The 23879-nt window shown below is 54.5% G+C and overlaps 8 protein-coding genes and 2 non-coding genes across 10 annotated transcripts; 6 read left to right on the top strand and 4 right to left on the bottom strand.

Annotated features, from left to right (window-relative positions):
• Positions 1–180: 180 nt before the first annotated feature.
• Positions 181–7476, bottom strand: B0H65DRAFT_565045 (ketoacyl-synt-domain-containing protein; the record flags this gene model as incomplete). Its single annotated transcript, XM_062830273.1, has 3 exons — positions 181–1068; positions 1133–7251; positions 7326–7476. The coding sequence occupies 3 exons, from the start codon at positions 7474–7476 to the stop codon at positions 196–198; spliced, it is 7143 nt and encodes a 2380-aa protein (XP_062687393.1). The 3' UTR covers positions 181–195.
• A 2265-nt stretch (positions 7477–9741) lies between these two features.
• B0H65DRAFT_517530 (uncharacterized protein) lies at positions 9742–10671 on the bottom strand (the record flags this gene model as incomplete). Its single annotated transcript, XM_062828680.1, has 2 exons — positions 10159–10671; positions 9742–10101 (listed from the first exon to the last, which is right to left on the bottom strand). Exons 1-2 carry the CDS (start codon positions 10387–10389, stop codon positions 9742–9744), a joined length of 591 nt encoding a protein of 196 aa, XP_062687392.1. The 5' UTR covers positions 10390–10671.
• A 98-nt stretch (positions 10672–10769) lies between these two features.
• Positions 10770–12215, top strand: B0H65DRAFT_517526 (NAD(P)-binding protein). The gene is made up of 4 exons (XM_062828679.1): positions 10770–11031; positions 11091–11338; positions 11402–11681; positions 11800–12215. Exons 1-4 carry the CDS (start codon positions 10998–11000, stop codon positions 12054–12056), a joined length of 819 nt encoding a protein of 272 aa, XP_062687391.1. The 5' UTR covers positions 10770–10997; the 3' UTR covers positions 12057–12215.
• Positions 12212–13178, top strand: B0H65DRAFT_453789 (uncharacterized protein). Its single transcript, XM_062826168.1, has 2 exons — positions 12212–12673; positions 12783–13178. Exons 1-2 carry the CDS (start codon positions 12422–12424, stop codon positions 13119–13121), a joined length of 591 nt encoding a protein of 196 aa, XP_062687390.1. The 5' UTR covers positions 12212–12421; the 3' UTR covers positions 13122–13178.
• An 812-nt stretch (positions 13179–13990) lies between these two features.
• B0H65DRAFT_545241 (NAD(P)-binding protein) lies at positions 13991–15169 on the bottom strand (the record flags this gene model as incomplete). Its single annotated transcript, XM_062829359.1, has 6 exons — positions 13991–14071; positions 14129–14268; positions 14329–14449; positions 14514–14602; positions 14659–14840; positions 14910–15169. The coding sequence occupies 6 exons, from the start codon at positions 15167–15169 to the stop codon at positions 13991–13993; spliced, it is 873 nt and encodes a 290-aa protein (XP_062687389.1).
• An 866-nt stretch (positions 15170–16035) lies between these two features.
• B0H65DRAFT_65421 (NAD(P)-binding protein) lies at positions 16036–17448 on the top strand. The gene is made up of 2 exons (XM_062831234.1): positions 16036–16483; positions 16557–17448. Exons 1-2 carry the CDS (start codon positions 16435–16437, stop codon positions 17231–17233), a joined length of 726 nt encoding a protein of 241 aa, XP_062687388.1. The 5' UTR covers positions 16036–16434; the 3' UTR covers positions 17234–17448.
• A 444-nt stretch (positions 17449–17892) lies between these two features.
• Positions 17893–19236, top strand: B0H65DRAFT_536556 (Alpha/Beta hydrolase protein). Its single transcript, XM_062829047.1, has 2 exons — positions 17893–18462; positions 18700–19236. Exons 1-2 carry the CDS (start codon positions 17904–17906, stop codon positions 19002–19004), a joined length of 864 nt encoding a protein of 287 aa, XP_062687387.1. The 5' UTR covers positions 17893–17903; the 3' UTR covers positions 19005–19236.
• Positions 19237–20566: 1330 nt separating this feature from the next.
• On the top strand, positions 20567–21990 carry B0H65DRAFT_414808 (uncharacterized protein; the record flags this gene model as incomplete). Its single annotated transcript, XM_062823942.1, has 2 exons — positions 20567–20856; positions 20919–21990. The coding sequence occupies 2 exons, from the start codon at positions 20567–20569 to the stop codon at positions 21988–21990; spliced, it is 1362 nt and encodes a 453-aa protein (XP_062687386.1).
• Positions 21991–22548: 558 nt separating this feature from the next.
• On the top strand, positions 22549–22646 carry B0H65DRAFT_t46. Its single transcript has one exon. It is a non-coding gene; the product is annotated as a tRNA-Ile (tRNA).
• Positions 22647–23383: 737 nt separating this feature from the next.
• Positions 23384–23477, bottom strand: B0H65DRAFT_t33. The gene has a single exon. It is a non-coding gene; the product is annotated as a tRNA-Glu (tRNA).
• Between the last annotated feature and the right edge of the window lie 402 nt (positions 23478–23879).

Raw genomic sequence — 23879 nt, 5'->3', positions numbered from 1 at the left:
ACAAATGCAACGCTGAAGACTGAGTACGAGAGACAACCAAACAGTGACCAAAGCATCGCGGTCTAGAAAGGAAAAGAGAAAGAATCATCATGACCAGCATTCATCACTCCTCCCAAGTGCGAACCATGACCTTTGAACGCCATACAAAGGGAAAGAAAGAAGTCAAACGCGTATCTCTCAACCAACCGCAACCCCTCAAGCATCCTGAGCCTCCATCATCTTCTTCGTAATCAGCTCCGACAACAACGTCAGTGTAGCCGCCGCCGACAACAGCGTCAAGTACGGCACATCCACCTTGAAAGCCTGGAAGATCCACGCCCTAAACTCCGCAGCCAGCATGCTATCCACGCCCACCTCGCTGATCGGCTTGGTCAGGTTCAGCTTGTCCTCGGGAATCAGCACCAAGTTGGAGAACTTCTTGGAGATCATCTTGAGGATCGCGTCTTCGACCGAGGCGCCCGTGGCAATAGCCTCTGCAACTTCGGCGGGCATACCGCTGGCTGCGCCGCTGCCGGCCGCATCCGTGGACTCGTCGAGCGCGGCCGACAGGAGAGAGGCGCGCGGGTCGCCGAGGACAGGGGAGGTGCCCTCGAAGCCCTTGGCGCGCAGCTCCTTGAGGCCGAGAGGCTCGAGACCAGTGAGGACATGGGCGCGGGCGAGCTCGTCGTAGCTACCGGGGACGGAAGTGGGAGTGGCTAGAGAGGCGTCGATGATTTGCAGCATCTCGTCCTCGTTGATGGCTTGGATGCCCTTGCGGAGGAGCATAGCTTCGATCTCGGGGTTCTCATGCAAATAGCCGACTTCGGAAATCATGCCGAGACCGATGGAGGTGGCAGGCAGGCCGAGGGAGTGGCGGTGGCGGGCGAAGACGTCGAGGAAGTAGTTGGCCGAGCAGTAGTTGGACTCGGTGGCGGTGCCGACGCTGCCGGAGATGGAGGAGGTCATGAGGAAGAAGTCGAGCTCGGAGTCGCGGCCGCGGATGGCGTTGTGGAGGTTCCAGGAGCCGACGATCTTGGGCTTGAGGCCGGTGAGCCAGTAGTCGCGGGGCATGGTGGTGAAGAGAGCTTCCTGTTGGGGGGAGTTATCGGTTAGTATTCGCTTCGTCATCGGGAAAAGGGGGGCCGAAACTCACATCAAGACCCATAGCAGCCTGAATAACACCGCCAATCGGTCCATCGATACCATTGACAGCCAACTCGACATCCTCCATGTTGATAACATCACCACGAACCACCGTCACCTGCGCACCAGCGAGCTCGAGATCCTCGACCAAGCGACGAGCAGGAGCCCTGTCTGTACCGCTACGGCCCATGAACACAAACTTGCGAGCACCACGAGCAAGCATCCACTTGGACATCGACCGACCAAGACCGCCGAGGCAGCCAACGAGGAGGTAGCTCTTCTCCGGGCTAAGGACGGTGTCATACTTGAGCGGCAGAGTGGGGACAAGCGAGGCTTCGTTCTCGAGGGAGACCACAACAGAGCCAGAGTGGCCCTTGGCCGCCAGCGCGCGGAAGGCGTCGCGGACCTTGGAGACGTCAAAGACCTTGGGAGAAGAAGCAAGGTTCAGCTCTCCCTGGCGGTAGAGGGCAATGCTATCAGCCAACAGCTGGGAGAGGATCTTCTGGCCAGCAGCAGTCTTAAGAGCCAGGATGTTGGCAATGTCAAAGGTCGTGACGGTGACGCTCTTACGGAAGAGGGTCGAGTCAGTAGCAATGGTCTCAGCGAGGCCAGACTTGCCGACATGCACAAGACGTCCGCAGTCAGCGAAGATACTGCCGATGCTGGAGATAGGAGCAGCCTCGTTGGCAAAGTTGAGGACGACGTCGACGCCACGGCCTTCAGTGGCCTTGAGCAGCTTGGCGACGAGGGCCTTGTCATTCTTGGCGAAGACGCGGTCCGCAGACAGGTTGGTGTTGTCACCGACGGCAAACACCTTAGCCCTAGCGAGCTGAGCGACGCGGATGGCGGCCTGGTCAGCGGCGATGTCGCTTCCGGTGATGACGAGGACCGACTCGTCGGCCTGGACGTGGGCGCGGTTGTTGACGGCGTAGATGGCGGTGCTGAGCTGGAGAGGGACGCTGGACAGGGTGGTGAAGTCCTCATTGTCGGCCAGCTTCTGGCAAGCCCAGGCTGGGACACTCTCGGTAGTGGCAAAGTAACCGGGGGCCATGACGACGACACGGTCACCGACAGCGAGGCTCTCAACGCCGGCGCTGACCTTGGTGACAACGGCGGTGTACTGCGAAGTGCAGAAGGAGCCGCTGGTGTTGTCCCCGTCGCCGTTGATGGCCTGCAGATCCTTGGTGTTCAAGCCCACTGCCTTAACGGAGACCTCGACGTGACCTTCGGCAAGCTGGACATCCTTAGCCTCCTCACGGCGGAAGAAGATGGAGTCAATTTGGCCGACCATGTCGGTGCCAAGACGGAAGGGTCTAGCCTCCTTAAGCGGCAGAGCAAGCTTCTCAGCACCCTGCTTCTCGCGGAACACCCTGTTGAGAGACTCCTCAGGAACAAAGCGGCTGACATGGAGCAGACCAGCGTTCTGGATGAACTCATAGTCGGGATCCGCCTCGATAAGTGCCTGCTGGAGGACCTCAACAACGTGCTTGGCCGACCTCTCAACAGGGGTGCTCTCATGGTCAACATCAACCACAAAGAAGCGGAGCGAAGGCTGCTCGAGCATCAGGGCACGCGAGAGACCGTAGACAACAGCATGCTCAGGCGAAACAGCCTGGAAGAGACGGCCGCCGGTGACCCAGACGAGGTTGGTGCAGTTATCAGTCAAGGTCTTGATGTGCTTCATCTCGTCCTCAGTGACACGTGAGAGAACCGGGTCCTCGAGCTCGATGGTGGAGATGACGCGGGTGTGCACGGCGATGATGTCGGCCGTGACGCTCTCGAGCGGGATCCGCTTGGCTTCGAGGCCGGTGATCTTCTTGGCCTGGGCGGCGATGGCACTGTTTAGGACGTGGTCGGCGTTGCGCTCGACGATGAGGACCTGCTTGGAGAGCGTCTTTTGCTGCTTGGTGGTGATCTCCTGGGGAGTTTGGGCGAGGATGGTGCCGGAGGGGGCTTGGAGGGCGATGAAGCCGAGGGATTGGAGCTTCTCGGCGTCGGCGGAGGAGCCGTTGAGGAGGATGGAGCCGTCCTCGTCGACGAGCTCCTTGGCGGCTTCGAGGTCCTGAGCCTTAGAGCCGAGGATGACGACGTCAAAGACTTGAGCGGCAGTGGAGGTCTTGCCCTCGTTGGTGAGGTCCTCGAAGGTGAGGGTGCCCTCCTCGGAGTAGGAGCCGCTGACCAGGGTCTTGCACTTCTTGAAGTCGGTCTCGAGGCGGAGGGTGTCAACCAAAAACTCGTTCAAGTTGACATCGAGGTTCAAGATGCGAAGTCTGGGGTGCTTGTGAATAAGCAAGTCCAGAGCAGCTCCCAAGCGAACTGTAGCATCATCAGCCTTGCTCTCAGACTTGGCAGCATACTGCTCAATGTACTGCGAGAACTCTTCCGCATCATCAGCTCCGAGCCTGGTAACATCCGGCTTCCAGACAATGCGAAGCATGGGGTGACGTTCATCACCAGCCTCCTGCTGGATGCCGCTCTGATAAGCAACCTGTCTGCACCGGTTGATCTGGAGGAAGACACGTCCCTCATCATCAAACAGCTCACCATCAACGCGGATGGTACCAAAACCAACGGCCTCGGAAGTAGCGTTCACCTTGAGCTCCTTCTGCCCGCCAACAGGAGCGCGGAGGTGCATCTCCTCAATGTGCACGGGAACCTTGGCGCGCAGCTCACGGACAACACCAGAGGTGCTAGCAATGATACCAGCCTGGAAGAGGGCATCGATAGTTATCGGATGAATGAGATAGTCCGACTCAGTCGAACGACCGCTGCCACCGCCCTGGCGGAGTTCCGTCTTGGCCAGCGTGTGCGGGTTCTCCTTCTTGCGGGGGTTCTGGATCTCGGTGAGGGACTGGAACTGGCCCTGGAAAACGAGCCCGCCCTTGGCGAACTTGCCGTACCACGTGCGCGGCGCCTGGGGCTCCATGGTGGACGGGACGATGGGCAGGCTGACTTCCAGCGGAGCGGGCGCGGAGTCGATCTTGACGAGACCGTTGGCGTGCGTGGTGGCGGTGTCGTTGGTGTAGGAGCTGACGTTGAATTGGTACCAGCCTGCGTCGGTGGCGCCGCCGGGGAGCTGAGCCGGGTAAAGGGCGGTGAAGAGCTCGACGCCGGCGTCGGTCTCTTCGCTGCCGAGAGTTAGGGCTTTGGTGATGTTGACGTTGCGCAGGCTGAGAGCGGGCTCTTGCTCCTTGGTCACGTCGGCGACTTGGCACATTGCCTCGACGGCCATGGCGAGGTAGCCAGCGGCCGGGAAGACGGTGGTGGTGTCGAGCTTGTGGCCCTCCATCCAGGGGATGTCCTTGGCCTTGACGACGTTCCTCCAGTTGGTCGAGATGCCGTTGCCGCCGTGGACTTGAGAGCCCAGCAGGTCGTGGCGAGGATACTTGCGGTTGCGCCACTCGACGCTGACGCGCGACTCGTTGAAGACAGTGCCGCTGTAGTCCCAGGTGTAGTTGGGCAGGTCGAGCAGCATCTTCTCCTGGGTCCTCACGTTCTTGCGCGCCTTGGGGCTGTTGAAGGCCGAGTCGACATAGTTGACGCCCTTGAAGGAGACATCGTGGCCGTGCAGGAAGAGGTCGCCGACCAGGTTGAGGATGGTGGTGATGGAGTTCTTGCCGCGCGAGAGGGCGGAGCCGTAGTGCACCTTAGTCTCGCTAATGTTGAGCTTGGTGCGCGTCTGCTTGATGGGAAGCTCGAGAGCGGAGTGAGGGCCGAGCTCGACGAGGTGCGAGGCGGTGTCCTTGATGAGACGCTCGACGACGTTGGCGAACAGGACGGGGGACTCGAGGTTGGCGCGCCAGTAGGCGGGTCCGACGGCGTGGTTTACGACGGCGTCGGTGACAGAGGAAATGAAGCGGACGCCATTGCTAGTGGTGGGGAAGTCATCGCCGTCGAGAGCCTCGGTGAGGAGGTCCTCGTACTCTTGGCCAATGACAGCCATGTGGTGAGAGTGGTAGGCCTTGCCATCAGTCTTGAGGACTCTAGCGAAGGTGCCGGCCTGGTCGAACTGGGCACGGAGAGTCTCGATGCCCTCGGTGTCACCGGAGATGGTGACGCTCTCGGGGGAGTTGACGCAAGCAACGCGGATCTTTCCATCGAGGCCAAGTTCGCTGATCTTCTTGATGGCATCCTCAGCGCCGAGGCCGGCAGCCATCATGGCACCGACCATGGTGCTCTTGGTGACACAGTGACCACGGTAGTAGGCGATGATGATGGACTGCTCGGGAGTGAGATAGCCGGCAGTGTAGGCAGCGGCAATTTCACCGGACGAGTGGCCGATAACACTCTCGGGCTTGATGCCCCAAGAAGCGAGCAGCTGGACCAGGGCAACCTGGACAGCAGTGCAGACAGGCTGAGAGCGCGAGGCATGGTTGATCATGCTGGTCTTGGCCGGCTCAAGGATGGCGCCCTGGAGAGTCCAGGTGGGAGCATGCGGGAGCATCTGCAAAGCAGCGTCGAGCCTCTGGATGGTACGACGGAAGCTGGGGAACTCCTTCATCAACTCCTTGCCCATCTCGGGCCACTGAGCGCCCTGGCCGGTGAAGACGAAAGCCAAGGGGAGCTTGGAGGAGGTCTTGCCCTGAAGAGCGACGCGCAAGTTCTCGGGCTTGAGGTCATCCTTAAGCGAGTCCTGGCCGCTGAGGATGTAACCACGAGTGCTGAGGTGGGTGCGCTTGACACCGAGGGTGTAGGCCAGGTCAGCGATATTGACGTTGTCAAAGTCAATCGCAGCCGCAATGTCAGTGACTCTGCGCTCGAGAGCAGCGGTGTTAGAACCAGAGAATGGGAGGAACAAAGTCGAGCGGGTGAGGGAAGCCGGCAGGGAGCCGCGGTTGTATCCAACCGGGACGTGCATCTGGGGAGCCTCAAGAATGGCGTGGGCGTTGGCACCGCCATATCCGAAGGAGTTGACACCAGCGCGACGGAAGATCCTGTTGGCGTTGTGAGGAAGGTTCTTCGGCCAAGAGGTCGTCTCAGTGACGATCTGGACATTCCACTCATCGGTCTTGATCTTGGGGTTGATGTTCTTGACGCCATACGTGGGAGGGATCTCACCCTTCTCGAGGGCCATGGCGACCTTGATGATGCTGGAAAGACCGGAGGCAGCCTCGGAGTGACCGAGGTTGCTCTTGACGGAGCCGATCAGGAGGGGAGCACCCTGGGGCTTCTTGAACACGCGGGACACGGCCTCGACTTCGATGGGGTCACCGACCGCGGTACCGGTACCGTGGCACTCAATGTAGTCGGTCTCGTCGAAGCCAAGACCGGCTTGAGCATAGGCCTTGCGGATCACGGCTTCCTGGCCATCGGCGCTGGGTAGGGTGATACCGTTGGTCTTGCCGTTGGAGTTGATGGCAGTGCCACGGATGACGGAGCGGATCGGGTCTCCGTCACGGATGGCATCGCTGAGCCTCTTGACCAGGATGGCGCCAATGCCATCAGCTCTGCCGTAACCATCGGCAGACGAGTCGAATGTGTGGCAGGTGGAGGTCTTGGAAAGGACACCGGCCTTCATGGTGGCGAGCTGCTGCTCAGGAGACTGGATGAGGTTGGCACCAGCCACGATGGCAGAGTCGCACTCTCCGGCGAGCAAGGCGGTAACAGCCGCATGCAAGCAGTACAGCGAGGACGAGCAAGCAGTGTCGATGACGAAACTGGGTCCCTTCATGTTGAACACATGGCTGATCCTGTTAGCCAAGATGGTGGTGCCCAGACCGGTCGCCGAGTAGCGATGGGTATACTCGGAGTCCTTGAGCTGCATGGTGATGAAATCCGTCACGAAGTTACCAACATAGCAGCCAATGTTGGCGTCAGAGACCTGATCCAGGGTGAAACCAGCATTCTCAAACGTCTCGAAGACAACCTCAAGCAGCTTGCGCTGCTGGGGATCCATGTACGTGGCCTCGAGGTTGTTGATGCCGAAGAAGGAGTTCTCGAACCCGCGGATGTCGTCCTCGATGAAGTAGCCGCCCTCCATGTTGAGCGAGCCGGGCCGGTCCGAGTTGGGGTGGTAGAAGCCGTCGATGTTGAAGCGCGACGGCGGGAAGCGGCTCTGGGCGGTGCGCCCGGCCTTGAGAAGCTCCCAGAGCTTGGAGCTGGAGTGGCTTCCACCGGGCAGACGACATCCTAGTAAGCGGGTGTTAGCCTTGATCCGGGGAAGGTGGGATGCGGTCACGAGTGTGGCTAGTGGCTGGACTTACCCATTCCAATGATAGCGATGGGCTCTTGAGGGTCCACGGCGCGCCCATTGTTAAGTCCGTTGAGGCCGGCGACGAAGCCATCGGCACTGGCACTGGTCGGCGTGGAAGAACCGGACGAGTAGTCGGAGTCGACGGTGCTGTGAGGGGCCATCTTGAAAGATTTGGTGGGTGGAGATGTATCCTGTCAACGGTTGGTGAAGAGATGGGAGTCTGAATGCTTTGAGGAGGAAGCACGAATGTGTCGTTGATGTGATGATGATGATGCTGATGATGCTCTAGAGGGTAAGTTGTGCTTTGATCGGGAGCATGATCATCTTTCTTATACGTTGTTTGTTTCCTCGTCGAGGTCAAAGACAATCATCGTGATCATCATCATCATCGCCGGCTTACTCGCGTACGGAGGACTGCGGTTTACACAAGTTCCATCCATGATGGCCTCTTTCTTCGGTTATCTTCCTGAATGAGCACGCCGAAGGTATTCACGGGATAACGACTTGCACAAGTTCTATGGCCAAGCGGTTGGAGCTATGCTGTTCCCAAGGGTACGAAGCTACCCAGTTCATCGCCGTGTATGGAGTAGCATGGAGTACGGACACTATCTTACCGCGCGGTAAGGGAAACACCGATATCCGTCTCGGCCCCGCTTGGAGCCCTTTATGCAATATCCGATGTTTTATTCACTTCTTCCCCTGATGGGGCATATCCGGCTTCGCTTCCCCCACGCTGTGAGTGAGCCGTAAGGTGCTAGTGGGGATGAACATGGAGAAATGGAGACAGTCCCGTTGCCGTTGGTGCATTTGACTATCTTGCTGAAGATCCTTGCATGCCTACCAGAAACGTCAGCTATCATGTTCAACATTGCCCCCGGAATGCTGTACGGAACGTGTTTCGGTAAGCTTAAAGCTATGATCATAAGGACTGGACAGAAAAGCGGTGTCTGGGCTCGAGTCAAGTGGCAGTCAGAGCTACCCAGGCTACACCAGCTCTGAGTTCGGGGTCGTAGTCGCCCTGAATGAAGCCATCGGTAAAGAACCGCAGTCCTACAACCTACTTACCCCATGTCTGCCATTATTCATCCCCAGTTTTTCTTTGCGATGTTGTACATTGAAACGGACTGCATTCCATAATAAACATGACAAGCGGCTGTTCCCTCGGCACATGGGCCGGTAGTGTGCTACGGGAGCTGCACCCCGTGGGTATCATTGACCGTGCAATTTTGAGATCGGAGATAAAGTCAAGGTTTCATCGTCTTACTTGCGCAGGCCACCGTTTCTCAAACTTGCTGCGCCGGATTGAGACGAGATATCGCTCCCGTCTCGGAGGGTATCTGCCAGTTTCATCATACCCACCAAAGTTTCACCCATTAAGATTGAACAAGGCCCACGAAGATTGTATCCCGTTCTCTTCAAGCTCAGGCCATTTGCAAACATACCCCTCAGCCCTACAAGAGCCGATCACAAGCGGAGTCCGTCAAAGGGACAGTACATCAAACTAAACTGGGCAAGTAATAATCATGGTCCAGTTGAAGGGGAACTTGTGTGTTTTGCGTCGTACCCTGTAAGAAAGACGGTCAAGCACATGCCGTTATTCGTTGAAAAGAAAGGCCCGTTTCGTTCAGTAAACGACGGACGGTCTTTATGTAGTGGTATCGCCAAAGTTCCTCGCGCCCAAGAGACATAGTATCGGCGCCCACCATTTCCCCCGTCTCACGGTCTCGGACCGCCGAGCGGTTATACGACCTTACAGCACTGATAACACCGCGACCGGATCGTTGATATCGATAACAAACTCTTAGAAAGCAAACATGAACGCTACCTCTACACTTGGACGGATAGTGACGTTGAGCGTGCCGGACGGACGAACGGCAAGTGCCGTCATGATTCAATTCTGGTGGTGATGGTGTAGTGCGGGCCGCTTCCTGCTGACCGTCCAGCCCAGCCCGTTTCAGCCCGTTCAACGGTTTACAGCGCTCTAGGAGCATCATGCCTTACCCAATCAGCCACAGAACTCCCCGCACTCGTCTGGTATCTGTGTGATACCCATATCTGGTTCTATTCGTCCCCTCTGGGGGGTTTAACATTCTTTCTGGGCATCTTGTGGCTTCTAGATTCACAACTGCAGTTGAGCGGTTGTAGACTTAGGAATATCTATCCTCATCAACTTGGCAGCATTTTGGGCACATCAGATCCCCCAAGAGGGATGTTCACGGTGACTGTAGCAGGATGAAGACTACGATTCAGGTTCTCTTAGCGCCATGAGCGTCATTTCATCCAGAGGTCTCACATTCACGGTCAAGTTCAAGACGTACCAGGGATCATCACCAGAGGTCGAGAAAAAATGGAAGTTCGCAGTATTGGTTATGATGCATCTAGCGTAACTACTCCACCACCACCCTATCCCAGCACCACCAGCCAATCTACTCATCCTTCTTATCCCCCTTCCCCTCATCATACTCCGCATACTCTTTCATCAAATACCCCATATCAAAGTCCAGCTGCTTGCCATTGACAATCAGCGGGTTGATGTCCAGCAGCGTGTACAGCATCCTCGCCGGCTTCTCGTCCGACGTGTTGCGCCACTGGTGCATCGCGCCGCGGTTGATCGAGACATCACCGGGCCTCAAGATGCGCTTCTCGCCGCTGCCGAGCGTGAGCTCGACCTCGCCTTCGCACACGGTGCCGATGCCCATGCAGAGGGCCCGGTGCATGTTGGATTTGCAGCCGGGCGCGAAGTCGATCATGCGGACGCAGACGCCGTTGGGGATGTGGAGGGAGGGCTGTTTTTTGTCAATATCTTTGCTGGTGAAAAAGGGGGACGAATGGGAAGGACGAACCCTGTTCTTGGCGAACTCGAGATCGACGTTGCCGGTGAGCTCGATGGGGTTGGAGCCAGCGCTGTAGAGGATGTTTTGCGCGGCGGCACCGCCGAGCATGACGGCCCGGTGGTCGCCGTTGTCGGTTTGGACGAAGACGGCGTTTCCTTCGGCGTCGTGGCCGGTGATGTAGCGGAAGGGATCCCGAAGGCCGGGAGCGGGGAACTCGGTGATGGGGCCGGAGGTGGACATTCTCAAGGAAAGGTAAAACTTGTAGGTGGACAGGGCAGAGGGGATGATAGTGGTGGAAGTTTTGAGTTGATGGTGAAGAAAAGCACAGAGTCAACCTCTGAAGTTATATCATCAAGATTGTTGCATATCCTATAGTCCGTTTCATCTACCGGTTCCTCATGCTCTTGACGGTCAACTACCGCCCGATACCCAAGCGCGGATCAATTGCATTGCTCCAGCCATCGATCTCGGGTTCGGTTCACGAATACGGAATCTCACTACGGCATTTCCACGAACAATGACTTTTTGCTAGATAAACTAACATTTGCTTAGTCGGATTGGGGGTCACTCCCGGGATGCAACGCCGGCGGTTATTGCCTCCATCTCCGTCTTACACAAAGCTGACCTGCATCAAAATCCCACCTCCAATCTCACACCCGCGCCGAGCTCAATTGATGAGATCTGGAAAAGCAGAACATGAGACTGACATTAGCTTATTCCGCCACTCGGTGTTCCCGGTGTTCTGTAACCTTCAGCGACTGTCGTCCCTCCGATGCATAAAATGGTATCCTTCGGCGCGGATGACACTCGGTTTTGTTGCTAGCTAGACATCGCTACAACACGAGAACATGGATCTCACTGGCTCGGCATTCGTTATCGGAGGTACTTCCCTCATCAATTACTCTTGCTCACTATCTCCAACTGACTGACTTTTCTTGTAGCAAGCGGAATTGGCAAGGCTTGCGCATTGGCCTTTGCCCGGTATGGTGCTCGAGGCATCATCGTAGCGGATCTTACCCTCGAAGCTGCTTCAGCCGTGGCAGCAGAGTGCAAATCTCTTGCTGCCCATCCGAGCTTCTTGGCCGAAGCAGTTGCCGTTGATGTCACAAGGGAAGAATCGGTTCATGAAGCCATCGCATATGCACACCAAATCCTAGGTCGGATCGACTACGCTGTCAACAGCGCTGGTGTAAGCCCTACCAATGAGCCCCCAATCACCAGCCCACACTGACACCTCCCGTCTCGGATACAGGTCGGAGTGCAATTGGCCAACGAAATCGCCGAAGCCAGCGTCTCCGAGTTTGAGAAGATGTTCAAAGTCAACGTAACCGGCACCTTCCTCGTCACCCGCGTTCTCTCAGCCATCATGAAGACCCAAGACCCCGTTCCCGTTGACGAAGCCGTTCCCGCGCGGGGTGTCTCACGGGGTAGCATCGTCAACCTAGGGTCAGCATCGGGGTTCGTTGCTACCCCAGGCATGGTCCAGTACACGGCTGCCAAGCATGCAGTTAATGGTGTTACCAAGAATGCTGGTAAGTTGTTGGGTTCCATGAGTTGGAGTTGGGTTACATAAACTACCGTGCCTGCTTAGTGGTGGGGTAGCAGAAAGGGTCCGTTCCGGTGTTTTACTGACGATATTCTGACCGATAGCACTCGATAACGCCAAACATGGCATCCGTGTCAATAGCGTGTGTCCGTCGTGGGTCGATACCCCTATGATTCGCAAGGCGATGGATGATATTCCCGAACTCGGAGAGATGATCCAGAAAGCCGTTCCGCTCGGAAGGATTGCGCTGGCCGAGGAAGTTGCCGATGCGGTCATGTTTCTGTCTAGTCCGAGGGCGAGCTATGCTACGGGGTGCAACATGATTTTGGATGGGGGCACCACGCTTGCTGCTCATGTTTGATTGGGATCTGATATTCCGGAGGTTGATCAAGGGTGTACTCTCATAGAAATTGCGAATTGGTACGATCAGATCTTATGGGCGAGCAAAATCTTGTTGTGTACGGAGGATTTGTCTCTCGGTTCTAGGCTCACTACAACCTCGAAAGCCCATAACCCCCGATAATTCGTCTTCTCGGTGACAAACATCTTTAACTTAACAACATCAGGTCATCATACCACATCCCCAAGAACTTCATAAAGAGATCTCAACACATATTCCTCCACAGCATTATCTCCTGATTCATCAAACATCACACCTCCCACAGCTTCCTCATACAGTTCCAACGCTTCCACCTATCATCATTCCTCCCTCGCCCCCCATTCACAATGGCACCTCCCAACAATAACCCCAACGGCTACTACGTCGAATCCTTCCCCGCCCCCGGCCTCCGCCAAATCGTCCGGCACATCACCGGCCTCAACGACCGAGGCGAATCCGTCTTCCTGCACTCCGACCACGGCGACCACCACCGCTTCATGGTCCAGAACCAAGCCATCTCCAACCTGCTCTACTCCACTCAGGAGACCCCGGTTGATCTCAACAACAATGTCGATATCCAGAAGGCTAGGGGGGAGGAGGTCTGTTTTTCTCTCTATTTCCCTTCCTTTCCTTCCTTTTCTTCCCCGGCGCATCTTCCAACCCTCCCTCCCTTGTGAACCAGTACATACTAAAACGCCCCCAAAAAAGCCCCCCTTCCACTACAAATCCGGCTCCATAGTCCGGATGATCGACTTCGGCCCCGGCGTCGAGTCCCCCCTCCACCGGGCCATGACGATTGACTACGGTATTATTGTTGAGGGCGTGTTTGAGTTGATTCTGGATTCGGGCGAGAAGCGGATCATGCGCCAGGGGGATGTGAGCGTGCAGAGAGCGACGGCGCATAAGTGGGTGAATGTCACGGGGAACGGAACGCTGCCGGGGAGGGTGATGTGGGTGTTGCTGGATTGTAAGGAGGTGGTGGATGCGAGGGGGGAGAAGGTTGAGGGGTATTTGGGGAGTTTGAAGGAGCATTATGAGGGGCGGTAGATTGGTGCCTTCTGTCTTTGATAGTACGGGTTTTGCGTGAGAATGTTGAAATTTGAGAATACACTCCAACCCTGGTTTAATTGTTAGCTCAAGACCTCGGATCAACTTCCCTAGGTGTTTTTATGTCTAATTGATTCGTTCGGTTTCATGATTAAAGCGTAATCTTACCTTGAATATGCTCTTTCCGAAGTTCAATATGTGATATTGAATCTTATTAATGCCTTTTCGATCCGTGCTTAGCTATTCAATGTGTCCTTAAGAGGTTTAGGACAATTCGGGATGGATATCTTCCAATATACCAGGAGTACCAAGCTAGCAAACAAACCAGCATTGGACTGTAGTGGAAAGCTTCTTGTGCGAGCAAAATTTCCAAAGAGCATGTTTTCTGCCATTGTAGTCATCTTTTTTTGGGGTCTTCTCTGAATGGTGAAATATTTTTTTTTTTTCATTTTGCTTTTTACTTTCATTGTTTTTTTCGGTCCCCTAAAATGGTTTTGAAATCGTAGACCTCACTCACCGTTTTCCGAACTGTTGGGAGTTAGAAACCTTGGCTGCTCCTAGGATGGAATGCGTCGAAAAAGGGGGGATATAATGGAATATGCCCCTCCTTTTGACCAACACCAGGACACTTTTTTGGATATGCACAAAGTGGGAACAGAAACTTTAGTAATTGGAACTGAAGATGGGGCGGGATAGCGGGATTGTTGGAGCACGATCTGGAATACTTTCATTCTTTCTCAATGATGCATTTGATCTGAAGCTGAATTCGACGTCCTAGCACGCACTAAACAAGACCCATGACCACCAATATCCCAAAAATCAACACCCTGGGTTACCAGGAATTCTAGCGGCAAAGAAAAGGGTTACAGTCAATCCACCTTCTTCTTCATTGCCGCATCATGCGCTTCCTTCAGCTTAGCCAGGTTGAACATGCTCGAGAACCAGCGATCCTATAAATGACCAGTCAGCAAAATCCCCCAATCAGATTGGCATTCCGGAACACGTACAAATATCGTTTTCGGAAAGAAGGTATGCAAGAAGCGAATAACGCCCGAATAGCTTCCTGTCCAGAACCAAGTGGTAGGGGACTTCTTGAGGGACTCGCCGACGACGTTCTTGGCGTAGACAAAGCGATCGGTGGCAGCATCTTGGTAGTTACTGTTAGAAGGCTGCAGCATGGAGTACATGATGTGTGGAGGGGGCTTACCGGGCGTCCTGTGGACGTGGTTCTTGAACTCCTCGGCCATTGGTGAGTAGTATGAACCTTCGGGTAGGGACCTTCCGTGGTCGTTCTTGAGGATGTTGGTGCCAACTTCTCCGGAGATGATCTGTAATGGCAGAACTGTGAGCGGACATATTTGACAAGATTTGGTCGTGTTGCTCATAACTTACTACTAGAACCCTAACGCCGAGCGGTGCCAGCTCTACGCGCAAGCTGTTGCCCCAGTGCGCAAGAGCGGCCTTGGATGCATTGTAGGATGCTGTTGTTAAGTTTAGCCATAATCTTTACCTGTCTATGAGAAGAAGGAACACTTACATCCGTAGACAAAAGGCACAATGCCGCCAATGGAACCAATGTTGACGATGATCCCAGACGACGTAATCAGCATATCATGGAAATGATGTACCATCCGCATCGGTCCAAAGAGGTTGACATCGAACATGCGTTGAACAGACTTGACGTCCGTGTCAATGGCTGTCATAGTGTAGCAAATGCCACTGCAATCCACAACAAGTCAGTCTGTGGGCTTGGCCGTCATCTCCATTTTCAACGGCATAAAAACTTACGCATTGTTAACGAGGAAATCCAAACGCCCCTTGGTCAACTCAGAAACATCCTTCTTCAACTGAACAACAGACTCCTCGTTGGTAACATCCAGTTTGAGCCAAGTAATCCCGGCTTTGTCAAGATGCTCGCTCGACTCGAAGGGGAGAAGAGTGGCGATGGGGTGGATGCCGCGGCGCTGGTACTCGAGGATGAGGGCCTCCCCGATGCCACCGGCACCGCACCCTGTAATTAGGGCAAACTTCTGTCGTTGAGGCACCATCATTGACTTGCTCAGGGATGATCGTCGTGTGCTGAGTGACGAGCGAGCGGTGGTGGGAGAATGATGGAGGGGAGAAGGGGGGTAAGAATGAGTGAACATGATTCTCAGAAGTGCTCTTGTATTCTCACAATCATGTTATGAATCCATCCGTAGACATTATGGGAGTCGATGGCACGGTAATGATCATAAGTTCGAATCTTCCGAGGGGATAATGGTGATACCTCAGGTGATGCCTCAGACCGGGAAACGATAGGGAGTCTCAAGATCCTTGCATGGTGATATCTAGAGAGCAGCTAGTCAGCACGAGAGGTAGAGATATCTGTCGGAGTCTTCGGTGTGTAAGCAACACTTTGTTCGAAGCCTGGGTGTTGCAATGTCTGGCATCGCTCGGGGGACAAGTGCCATCAGCATGCACGGAACAAGAGCCCGGCGTTGTTCTGGGAACTAGCTGGGCCTCGCAGAATCGAGTGTGAGCTTCCGGATAGTTAACCACGGCGGTTACGTGTGAAACTGGGTGAGAGACTCGTATCGACACGGCATCAGGGACATCCACGGCTGGAGTAAACGGGAGGTGGTAGGGGAAGCTCGTTCAGTATCGATCGTCAACACTCGTTCGTCCCGTCTGCAAAGAAGTGGGTCCAATCCGGTGACTACAAGACTTTTTGCCCGTTTCGGCAGCGGCCAGGGTGTTTGAACCAATCAGAGATGAAGGCAAGGGTACCTTGCGGGCAGCCTACCCGACATCCATGGATTGCAGTCGCTGTTGTCTGCTGAACCAGCCGCTGTAGAGCCTGTAAGACAGACCGCCGCTCTTCATCTTCCATTTGCATCACCACCATCAAAGTTCCAAAAACTCTCCGGTTCACGTTACGCAACGCGCCCAGTACATGGCTTGTCTGCCTTCCAAGGCTGGTACAATATTTCTCAATGAAGACAAAGATCAATCGCCCTGTCGCCAAATGATTCCATCCACATCCAGGCACTATGTGGTCGCACTGGCGGCCCAGCACGACGCCGCATCGTGTCCTGCCCACCCACGTCGTCGTCATTTCGAGACATCGTGATGGCTGACCACGAGGGAAAGCAAGCAGCTTGGTCAGCCAGCTCCTCCATGGAATGACAAATACGCAGTATCACTACTCTCTGTAACCCTTTAAAAGGCTCCGTGGTTACAAACAACGTTGCTTCTACAGCTCAACCTCCATCCTCTTCGAACAGCACTATCCTAGAACAACTACCAAATCCACCAAGAACCGTACATTACCATGGCCGTGACAGATTCCACCGTCGTCTTCATCAGTGGTGTAGGCAAGGGTACGTCTCTCAAACTCTCCCTTCAACCCCCCTTCCCACCCCTTAGCAAAAACTAACGCAAAACCCTCCTCAGGCATCGGCGCCGGCATCGCCAAGCTCTACCTCTCCCGCCCCAACCACACCGTCATCGGCTCCGTCCGCGACCTCTCCACGCCCTCCGTCGCCGAGCTCAAGGCCTCTCCCACGGCCCCCGGCTCCAAGCTCCTGCTCGTGCACATCGAATCCACCTCCTCCACCGACCCCGCCGCCGCCGTCGAGGCCATCCGCGCCCAAGGAATCGACCACATCGACATCGCCATCGCCAACGCGGGCGCCATGCCCTCCACCGTTCCCATCGAGGAAGTCGACACCAAGGACATGTTGGAGAACTACCACATCAACGCCATCGGCCCTTTGCTCCTCTTCCAGGCGATTTTGCCGCTGCTGAAGAAGGGGACAGAGCCCAAGTGGGCGAGCGTGTCGACTACGGCTGGAAGTATTGGGCTGGTTGATGCGCTGGCAGCCTGGATCTTGCCGGCGTATGGAGGCGCGAAGGCGGCGTTGAACTGGCTTACTGCTGCTATTGCGAGCAGCCAGAAGGAGTGGTTGACTACCATTGCGCTGCACCCGGGTTTGGTCCAGACTGGACCAGGGAATTGGGTTGCGCAGAAGGTGGGGTTGGGCGATAAGGCGCCGGTTACGGTGGAGGATAGTGCGGCGGGTGTTGTTAAGCTGGTGAGTTTGAGCTTTCTGTCCTGTGGGAGGTATTGAGTTTGTTTTGCTGACGTCAAATTCCCGTGTGTAGGTCGACGGTCTCACTAAGGAGTCCAATGGCAAGTTCTACAATGCTGTTGATGGTACTGAGGTGCCATGGTAAAAAGAGCGTCGATGGATGGCGCTGAGTTGTTAAGGAGCAGCCAAATCAGAGATTGTTTGTTCGGTCATATACAATAGAGATCTAGATATTCAAATTCCACCGATTATACGTACGCGCACAAATGTCCCTGGGTCCTTGTCATATGCTAAATTACACGCCAACAGAGGTGCGAAACAGAGGTTAAGTGACCGGCTAAGAGGGTCAACTCAATGCTGGCAGGGACAAGTCATGCCATCTCTGAATGTCAGATCTAAGCCCATTGAACTTGGGTTTTTCTCGAGACGAGACGGAACTTGTCAGCGATGTCATCCTGTGCTGACACTGACCCCCGATGAGCCGTGAGAGTACACATACACATACACAGCATTGAGAGTCGACACCAACAAGCTATGTTGTGCAGCAAATAACCCTCCGACTGACAGCTTGACAAATTGCTCCGATGTGATATTTATACCTTCTGTAAGTATAAGGCAGCACAATCCCGCCATATCCGCCTCTCGTTTACTCTTTCTTCTGTCAGCTTTCATTCCATCTCTTGTCTCCCTGCCGATCTCCAGAAACATCATGACCCCAGACGCCCTCACCCCCACCGACCCCCGGGTCACCCACCACTTCACCACCATCCCCTCCACCTCCCTAACCTACCACTACCTCCTCGCCAACCCCGCCGACTCAGCCTCCTCCCCACCAAAAGCCACCGTCCTCCTCCTCCACGGCTGGCCCGACCTCTCCCTCGGCTGGCGCTACCAAATCCCCTTTCTTTTGTCTCTCGGCCTCCGCGTCATCATCCCCGACATGCTCGGCTACGGCCTCACCTCCGCCCCCTCTTCGCCTGCCGAATACTCCCTGAAAAAACTCTCTTCTCACCTGGCACACACCATCCGCGAAGTCAACCCCTCTGGACCAGTTCTACTGGGAACCCACGACTGGGGCGCTTTCCTGGGTTGGAGACTGGCTATTTACCACCCTGAGCTGATTAAAGGGGTTTTTGCGTTTTGTATTCCTTACAGCCCGCCGGAGGAGGGGAAAGAGACGAGCTTGGAGGAGCATGTAAGAGAGCATCCGGAGTTGGGGTATCAGTTGCAGAATGCAGGGGGGGAAGTGGAAGAGGTGGTGGGGGGGAGTAAGGAGAGGTTGAGGGGGTGGTTGAATGCCATGTTTGGGGGGGTGACGAAGGAGGGGGTGATGGCTTTTGATCCGTGGAAGGGGTTGGATTTGGATGAGGGGCTGGAGGAGGTGGGGGGGTCGCCGTTGGTGGGGGAGGAGGTTATGGACTTTTACGGTAGGTTGCCTCCTTTTTCCATTTCGATTGATTTTGGTATGTCAGAATTGGTGATGGCTAACTGGTATCTGGGCATAGTCGAGGAGTACTCGCGCAATGGGCTTCAAGGGCCGATGAACTGGTATCGCACACGCGAGATCAACTTGGAGGATGAGCTACCGCTGGCTGAGAAGTACGCATGCTGGCAGTTCCAGGTTCCTGCCATGATTGTCATGGTTGGCCATGATCCTGCGTTGCCGCCAGAACTGACTGATGGCATGGAGAAGTACTTTGCTAAGGGGTTGAGGAAGGAGGTAATTCCTGAGGCGTCGCATTGGGTCTTGATTCACACTCCTAAGGAGGTCAACAAGCTTATTGGAGAGTTCTTGGAGCAGTTTCTGTGATGTCCCAAGTTCTGAGGGATGGAGGTTAGTTCGGCGTCTTGCTGTAAATCATGGTCAGTTCACCTTGCCGGTGGGAATGCATTCACGGTCAAAATATCGCCGGTTGCCGCTCAACACTGTTGTTCACCTTGTTCGGTGAGACCATTGGCCAGGAACCGAGCGTGTTGGAAGTATTGGGGCTCTAATACCTGGTTCTTGTGAGGAGTTGTTTCTTTGTCTCAGATGGGTGTTCCCGTCATTGTGTTGGTTGTTGAAGACGGCCCCGCGGGAGATATTCTTATAACGGATATGCGCATGCGTGCATAGACAACTACCCCACCACCCCACCAAGCTTTTGATCAACAGGGGACCGTTGCAGTGCTAGCCACAGGCTTAATTGTTAGTGCTGCCACTAAAAACAGGGTCCTGATGCTTTTTCCAACTTCATCCTTCGAACCGTCTCCAATCGAATCAGCCGTCAACAATGTGACCAAGATCTCCGACCCGTGCCGTACAAAAGTCCCTTGTCCCTCCTTGCGCGATAGCCGAAGCTCGACCCGTTTCACAAAAGGATGAAATCCAACCAATCCAAGACATGTTGCTGTCTTTGTTGTGGTCGCACGGCGTTTCTGAGTCAGCCCCGCGACACAGAAAGACGGGAGCGGGAGCACGGCAATCGATGGCGGCAATCGATATTTGGCATGGGATTTGCTGACCTGAGACACATAGTCTTCGGGTCCCTATCCGGCAAATGCTCAGAATGCGAAATACACACGAAGGCGCATGGGGGTGATGTTCCATTTATGATGCCGCCGCAGTGGTAGTACGCTAGAAAGGGAAAACAATCTGCTAATACAGCCGTCCACACCATGAGCGATATCGGAATGATCTTCCTCTCCCTGTGACTCGAGTCTCGTCGGAGGCCGGAGGGTTTACATAAAGACCGTGCAGAAATCAGGGTCCCTTCATGGAGTGAACAAGCCCTATGCGCCAGACGAGTCACCGAGGACAGCTCTATCAAACGGACACTCCCGGCTTGGCACAATTCTGCCTGGAATAGAGTCCGGTCTCTCTCAGTACCACACGGCTCCTGTCCGTTCTGGAAGCTATACCGACCACTCGAGCCGCACAACTCGCCGATCAAGGTTATCAAAACATGGCCAAGCAGTAGAAAGGAACATCCGGTCCAAGCAACAGTTCGGGAGACACAAGTTCCCATGCGGCTGTTTGGGAGCACCGTTCCTCGGGAATGAGATCGGACCATCACCAAAGCTTCAAGCAGGAACGAGTGCTGTAAAGTGGTTACTACAAGCCTGGTAACAGTCGAGATTGTTGCAAAAACATGCCACCAACCCTTATCGCCGGTAGTGTTTATGTTCGGTTGCTCACCGCGGCTGAATGGTCCGAATTGGAGGCCAGTAAGCACGGCGGTCTCTAGCAACAAGACATCATGACGGCACTGGGAAGTGATCGGCAGCTGACGTGCTATAAGCTGAGATACACCCATCAATATGCCAAAGTAGGTAACAATTTTGATACTCCATCTCCAATCCCTATCTCTCATCGAATACGTTTGATCCGTCATGACCTTCAAAGTCATCATCGTGGGTGGCGGGCCTGTTGGCCTCTACATGGCCCACGCCTTTGAACGGGCCAACATCGACTACGTGATACTAGAACAACAAGACACCGTCCTGAACATCTCAGGCCAACTTCTCTTCACCTGGCCCCAAACAGTACGCCTCTTCGACCAAATCGGCCTCCTCGCGGACCTTGAAAAGGTTGCTTTGGGCATCCACCACAAGAAGCGTCTCTTCGGCGACAATGGCCAAGTAACCACCACCAGCAACTTCTGGGATGCCATGCAAGACAAGTCAGTTCTCTCCCTACCTACCTTCATCTCTTCAAACTAACAATTCCAACCCCAACCACCAGCCACGGCTACCCCTTCCTCCCCCTCCTCCGCTCCGAGCTCGTCAGAATCCTTTACGCCCACCTCAAAGGCCGGGAATCCAACATCCGCGTCAACTCCCGCGTCACCGACATCCGCCCCCACGCCACCGGCGTGCACGTCCACCTCGCCGACGGCTCCCTCATCACCGGTTCCATCGTCGTCGGCGCCGACGGCGTGCACTCGCGCACGCGGCAAATCATGGACTCGCTCGCGGCCCAGCACGCGCTCAACCCGGCCCGTCTGGCCAACAAGCCCATGGTCTCGACCTTCTACGGCATCTTCGGCCGGGCTTCCAACCTGGACCTGGGCATCGAGCCCGAGGTGTTCTTCGAGTCCAGAGGCGGGGGCGGGGAGCCCGGAGGTGCGGTGGTGCAGTGCTTGGCTACAAAGGAGATTGTGCAGTTCGTCACGCTCAAGCCTTTACCCGGTGGTCCGACTGCTGAGCGCGGTCCGAGATACTCGGAAGAGGAAATGGATGAGTACGCCGCCTCGCTGGCGGACGTGGCGGTCTGTCCGAGTGTGAAGTTCGGTGATGTGTGGGCCAAGGTGGAGAAAAAGTCAACGAGGATGTTGAACCAGGAGGAGGGGTTTCTTGACAGCTGGTTCTTTGATCGCATCGTGCTGGTGGGCGATGCGGTGCATAAGAGCACTAGTGTTAATGGGCTTGGAATGACGTGCGGGTTGCATTCGGGAGCTGTGTTGGCTAATGAGTTGCACTCCCTTCTTTTTTCTGAACAACATGAGAAGGGGGAGGAGGATAAGGAGCCATCGACGGAGGAGTTGGAGGGTGCCTTCAAAAGGTATCAGGAGGATCGAAAGACCGAAGTCAAGCCGATTTGGAATGGCGGCCATGCGATGATTAGGGAGGTGGTTAAGAAGGGGTGGGTGAGCTGGTTCTGGGATCGGTTTGTCCTGCCTTGGTGCGATATGGAGACTTTTGCAAAGGGGTTGTTGGTTTCGGTGTTGCTGGTTAGGCAGGGACAGATTTTGAGGTTTGTGCCGTTTGAGGGGAGGGGCGGGAGGGTGCCTTGGGCTAGGAAGGTTGTTGTCTAGGTTTCTTGTTTTGGGTGTTGGTCTCTGATGTTGTTGTTGTTGTTGTTGTCGTCTTGCTTATCGTCTTGGGTCTCGTTTGCGATGATAGATTCGATAAGTTATTCCTTTACTCTCATTACTACCACTTTAATCCGCTTCAAAGCAGGAAATACTGAATGCAAGGATGCAGAACTCTCCTGAGATTAGTGATGGGAAGAATTGCGTTTACTTTAATTCCCTCCAGAAATTGCACGCTGAAGAACCGTCAAGTGTCTCGAAATCTGATGGTTCCCTTGAACTCGGTGATGGCACGTGCTATATATGCACTGTCGGGGATCATGGCCTTTCATCCCATCTGGGCTGTCATCGCATTATAAGAACCTCCATCCCATCTCTTGTGTAAATGTACCTTGGATTCCTTCTCTTCTTCTCTTCGTCATCAGTATCTTACTACTTTCGCCAGACCTTTTCGATGCGCCAGCCCATAATTTGCGTGCTGTGACAACCTCCGCATTCCGCATCCCATCCGTTGTCGGTGCAACAACATAAGTTCAACTCCAAACCCCAACTTTCAACAAAGCCCGATTAGCTCAGCTGGTTAGAGCGTCGTACTAATATCTTGTTTCCGAGATATCAAGTCAATGCGAAGGTCAACAGTTCAATCCTGTTATTGGGCATGTTTCTTTTTTATTTTTTGCGGGATTTTCGTTGTGTGTGGTGGAGCCTCTCGTATCTCTCCTCCTGTGACGTTCCTGTGTCCAGGCGCGGACTTCTTTTTTTTTTTTTGATGGTCTAAACTAATTGCAGGAAATGGAGGAGTGGGCTTCGGTGTGCTTCCTTGCCTATTGGAAGAAGCGTAGAGAATTGGGATGGCAACGACGGTGATGTGTAAGAGGAAGGAAGGGATGAACAGGTGGGAGGAAGACAAGCACAGACGACAGAAACGGATAATGACAACGGAAAAGATGGATGTTAGGTAGCCAAACCTCTGAAGTACAAAACTAACAGGAGACAACGCGAAAGTAAACCAGCTGGTATTGACGAAGTCAAAAGATCATCAATCATTCCCGCGGCAGGTATTCATTCCAAGTGCGGCTCCGATTCAGATGGAAGGCAGCGATAGTTTCAATGTGTCCAGGTGCACACACACACAACCCATAACAACAACCCAACGCAACGCAACACGATCGCTTTTCAACACCGTGAACAAAACCGTTCCAGCACAGAAACCTCACTCCCTTCCGCAAGTCCCACGCAAAAAAAACAAATCGTCACCTCAAAAAAATTACAGCTCCGGTGATTATGTGTGCATGCATGTTCAACAGCAAAGATGCCAGTCAGCGAAGAAAAGTTAACGAAAAAAAAAAAAGAGGGAAGTAACAAAGGAGAAAATCGGCAAAAAAGATATTTGAGACTCGGATACCGGGAGTCGAACCCGGGGCTGTTGAGAGAGAGCAGTCACTCCTAAGAAGTGAGAGTCAACGATGTTACCGCTACACCATACCCGATTGAACTGATATGGTCCGATTTGTTGTTGGAAGACGGTCGGGGAGTTGGGGTTATGAAGCGGAGAATGTGAAAATTCTTTTTGGTGTTGTGGGGCGGTGGGTGTTGGTGGTGGTGGTGGTGTGGAGACGATCGGGGTTGGGTCCGGCGTGGTCCGGGTCCGGGTCTGGGTATATAAGTAGAAGTGGATTGGGGTTAGGAGATCGAGTCAGTGGGTTAGGGGTAATGGAAGGACGGCAATGGTTAGGTAGGAATACGGTCTGAGGAGAGGGAATAGGAATTGATGTACGAAAGAGACCGTCCCGTGGCGAGAGTTGTGAAATGGTGGAGAAATTACTGAACATAAGCTCTTTGGGAACATCACTCTTTGTTTGATGCGGCTCAAAGACGGTCTGATAGTAAGC

Source organism: Neurospora tetraspora (assembly GCF_033439725.1).
Source record: "Neurospora tetraspora strain CBS 560.94 chromosome Unknown B0H65scaffold_1, whole genome shotgun sequence".
Classification (NCBI taxonomy): Eukaryota; Fungi; Ascomycota; class Sordariomycetes; order Sordariales; family Sordariaceae; genus Neurospora; species Neurospora tetraspora.
This window is presented reverse-complemented; position numbering and strand designations above follow the sequence as displayed.

Coding starts and splice junctions, on each gene's coding strand:
- B0H65DRAFT_453789 (XM_062826168.1), top strand. CDS start 12,422: ATGGCACCTCCCAACAATAACCCCAACGGCTACTACGTCGAATCCTTC. Junction 12,674..12,782: donor AGAAGGCTAGGGGGGAGGAG/GTCTGTTTTTCT, acceptor CCCCCAAAAAAG/CCCCCCTTCCACTACAAATC.
- B0H65DRAFT_536556 (XM_062829047.1), top strand. CDS start 17,904: ATGACCCCAGACGCCCTCACCCCCACCGACCCCCGGGTCACCCACCAC. Junction 18,463..18,699: donor GGAAGAGGTGGTGGGGGGGA/GTAAGGAGAGGT, acceptor ATCTGGGCATAG/TCGAGGAGTACTCGCGCAAT.
- B0H65DRAFT_65421 (XM_062831234.1), top strand. CDS start 16,435: ATGGCCGTGACAGATTCCACCGTCGTCTTCATCAGTGGTGTAGGCAAG. Junction 16,484..16,556: donor CATCAGTGGTGTAGGCAAGG/GTACGTCTCTCA, acceptor AACCCTCCTCAG/GCATCGGCGCCGGCATCGCC.
- B0H65DRAFT_517526 (XM_062828679.1), top strand. CDS start 10,998: ATGGATCTCACTGGCTCGGCATTCGTTATCGGAG. Junction 11,032..11,090: donor CTCGGCATTCGTTATCGGAG/GTACTTCCCTCA, acceptor CTTTTCTTGTAG/CAAGCGGAATTGGCAAGGCT. Junction 11,682..11,799: donor TGGTGTTACCAAGAATGCTG/GTAAGTTGTTGG, acceptor TCTGACCGATAG/CACTCGATAACGCCAAACAT.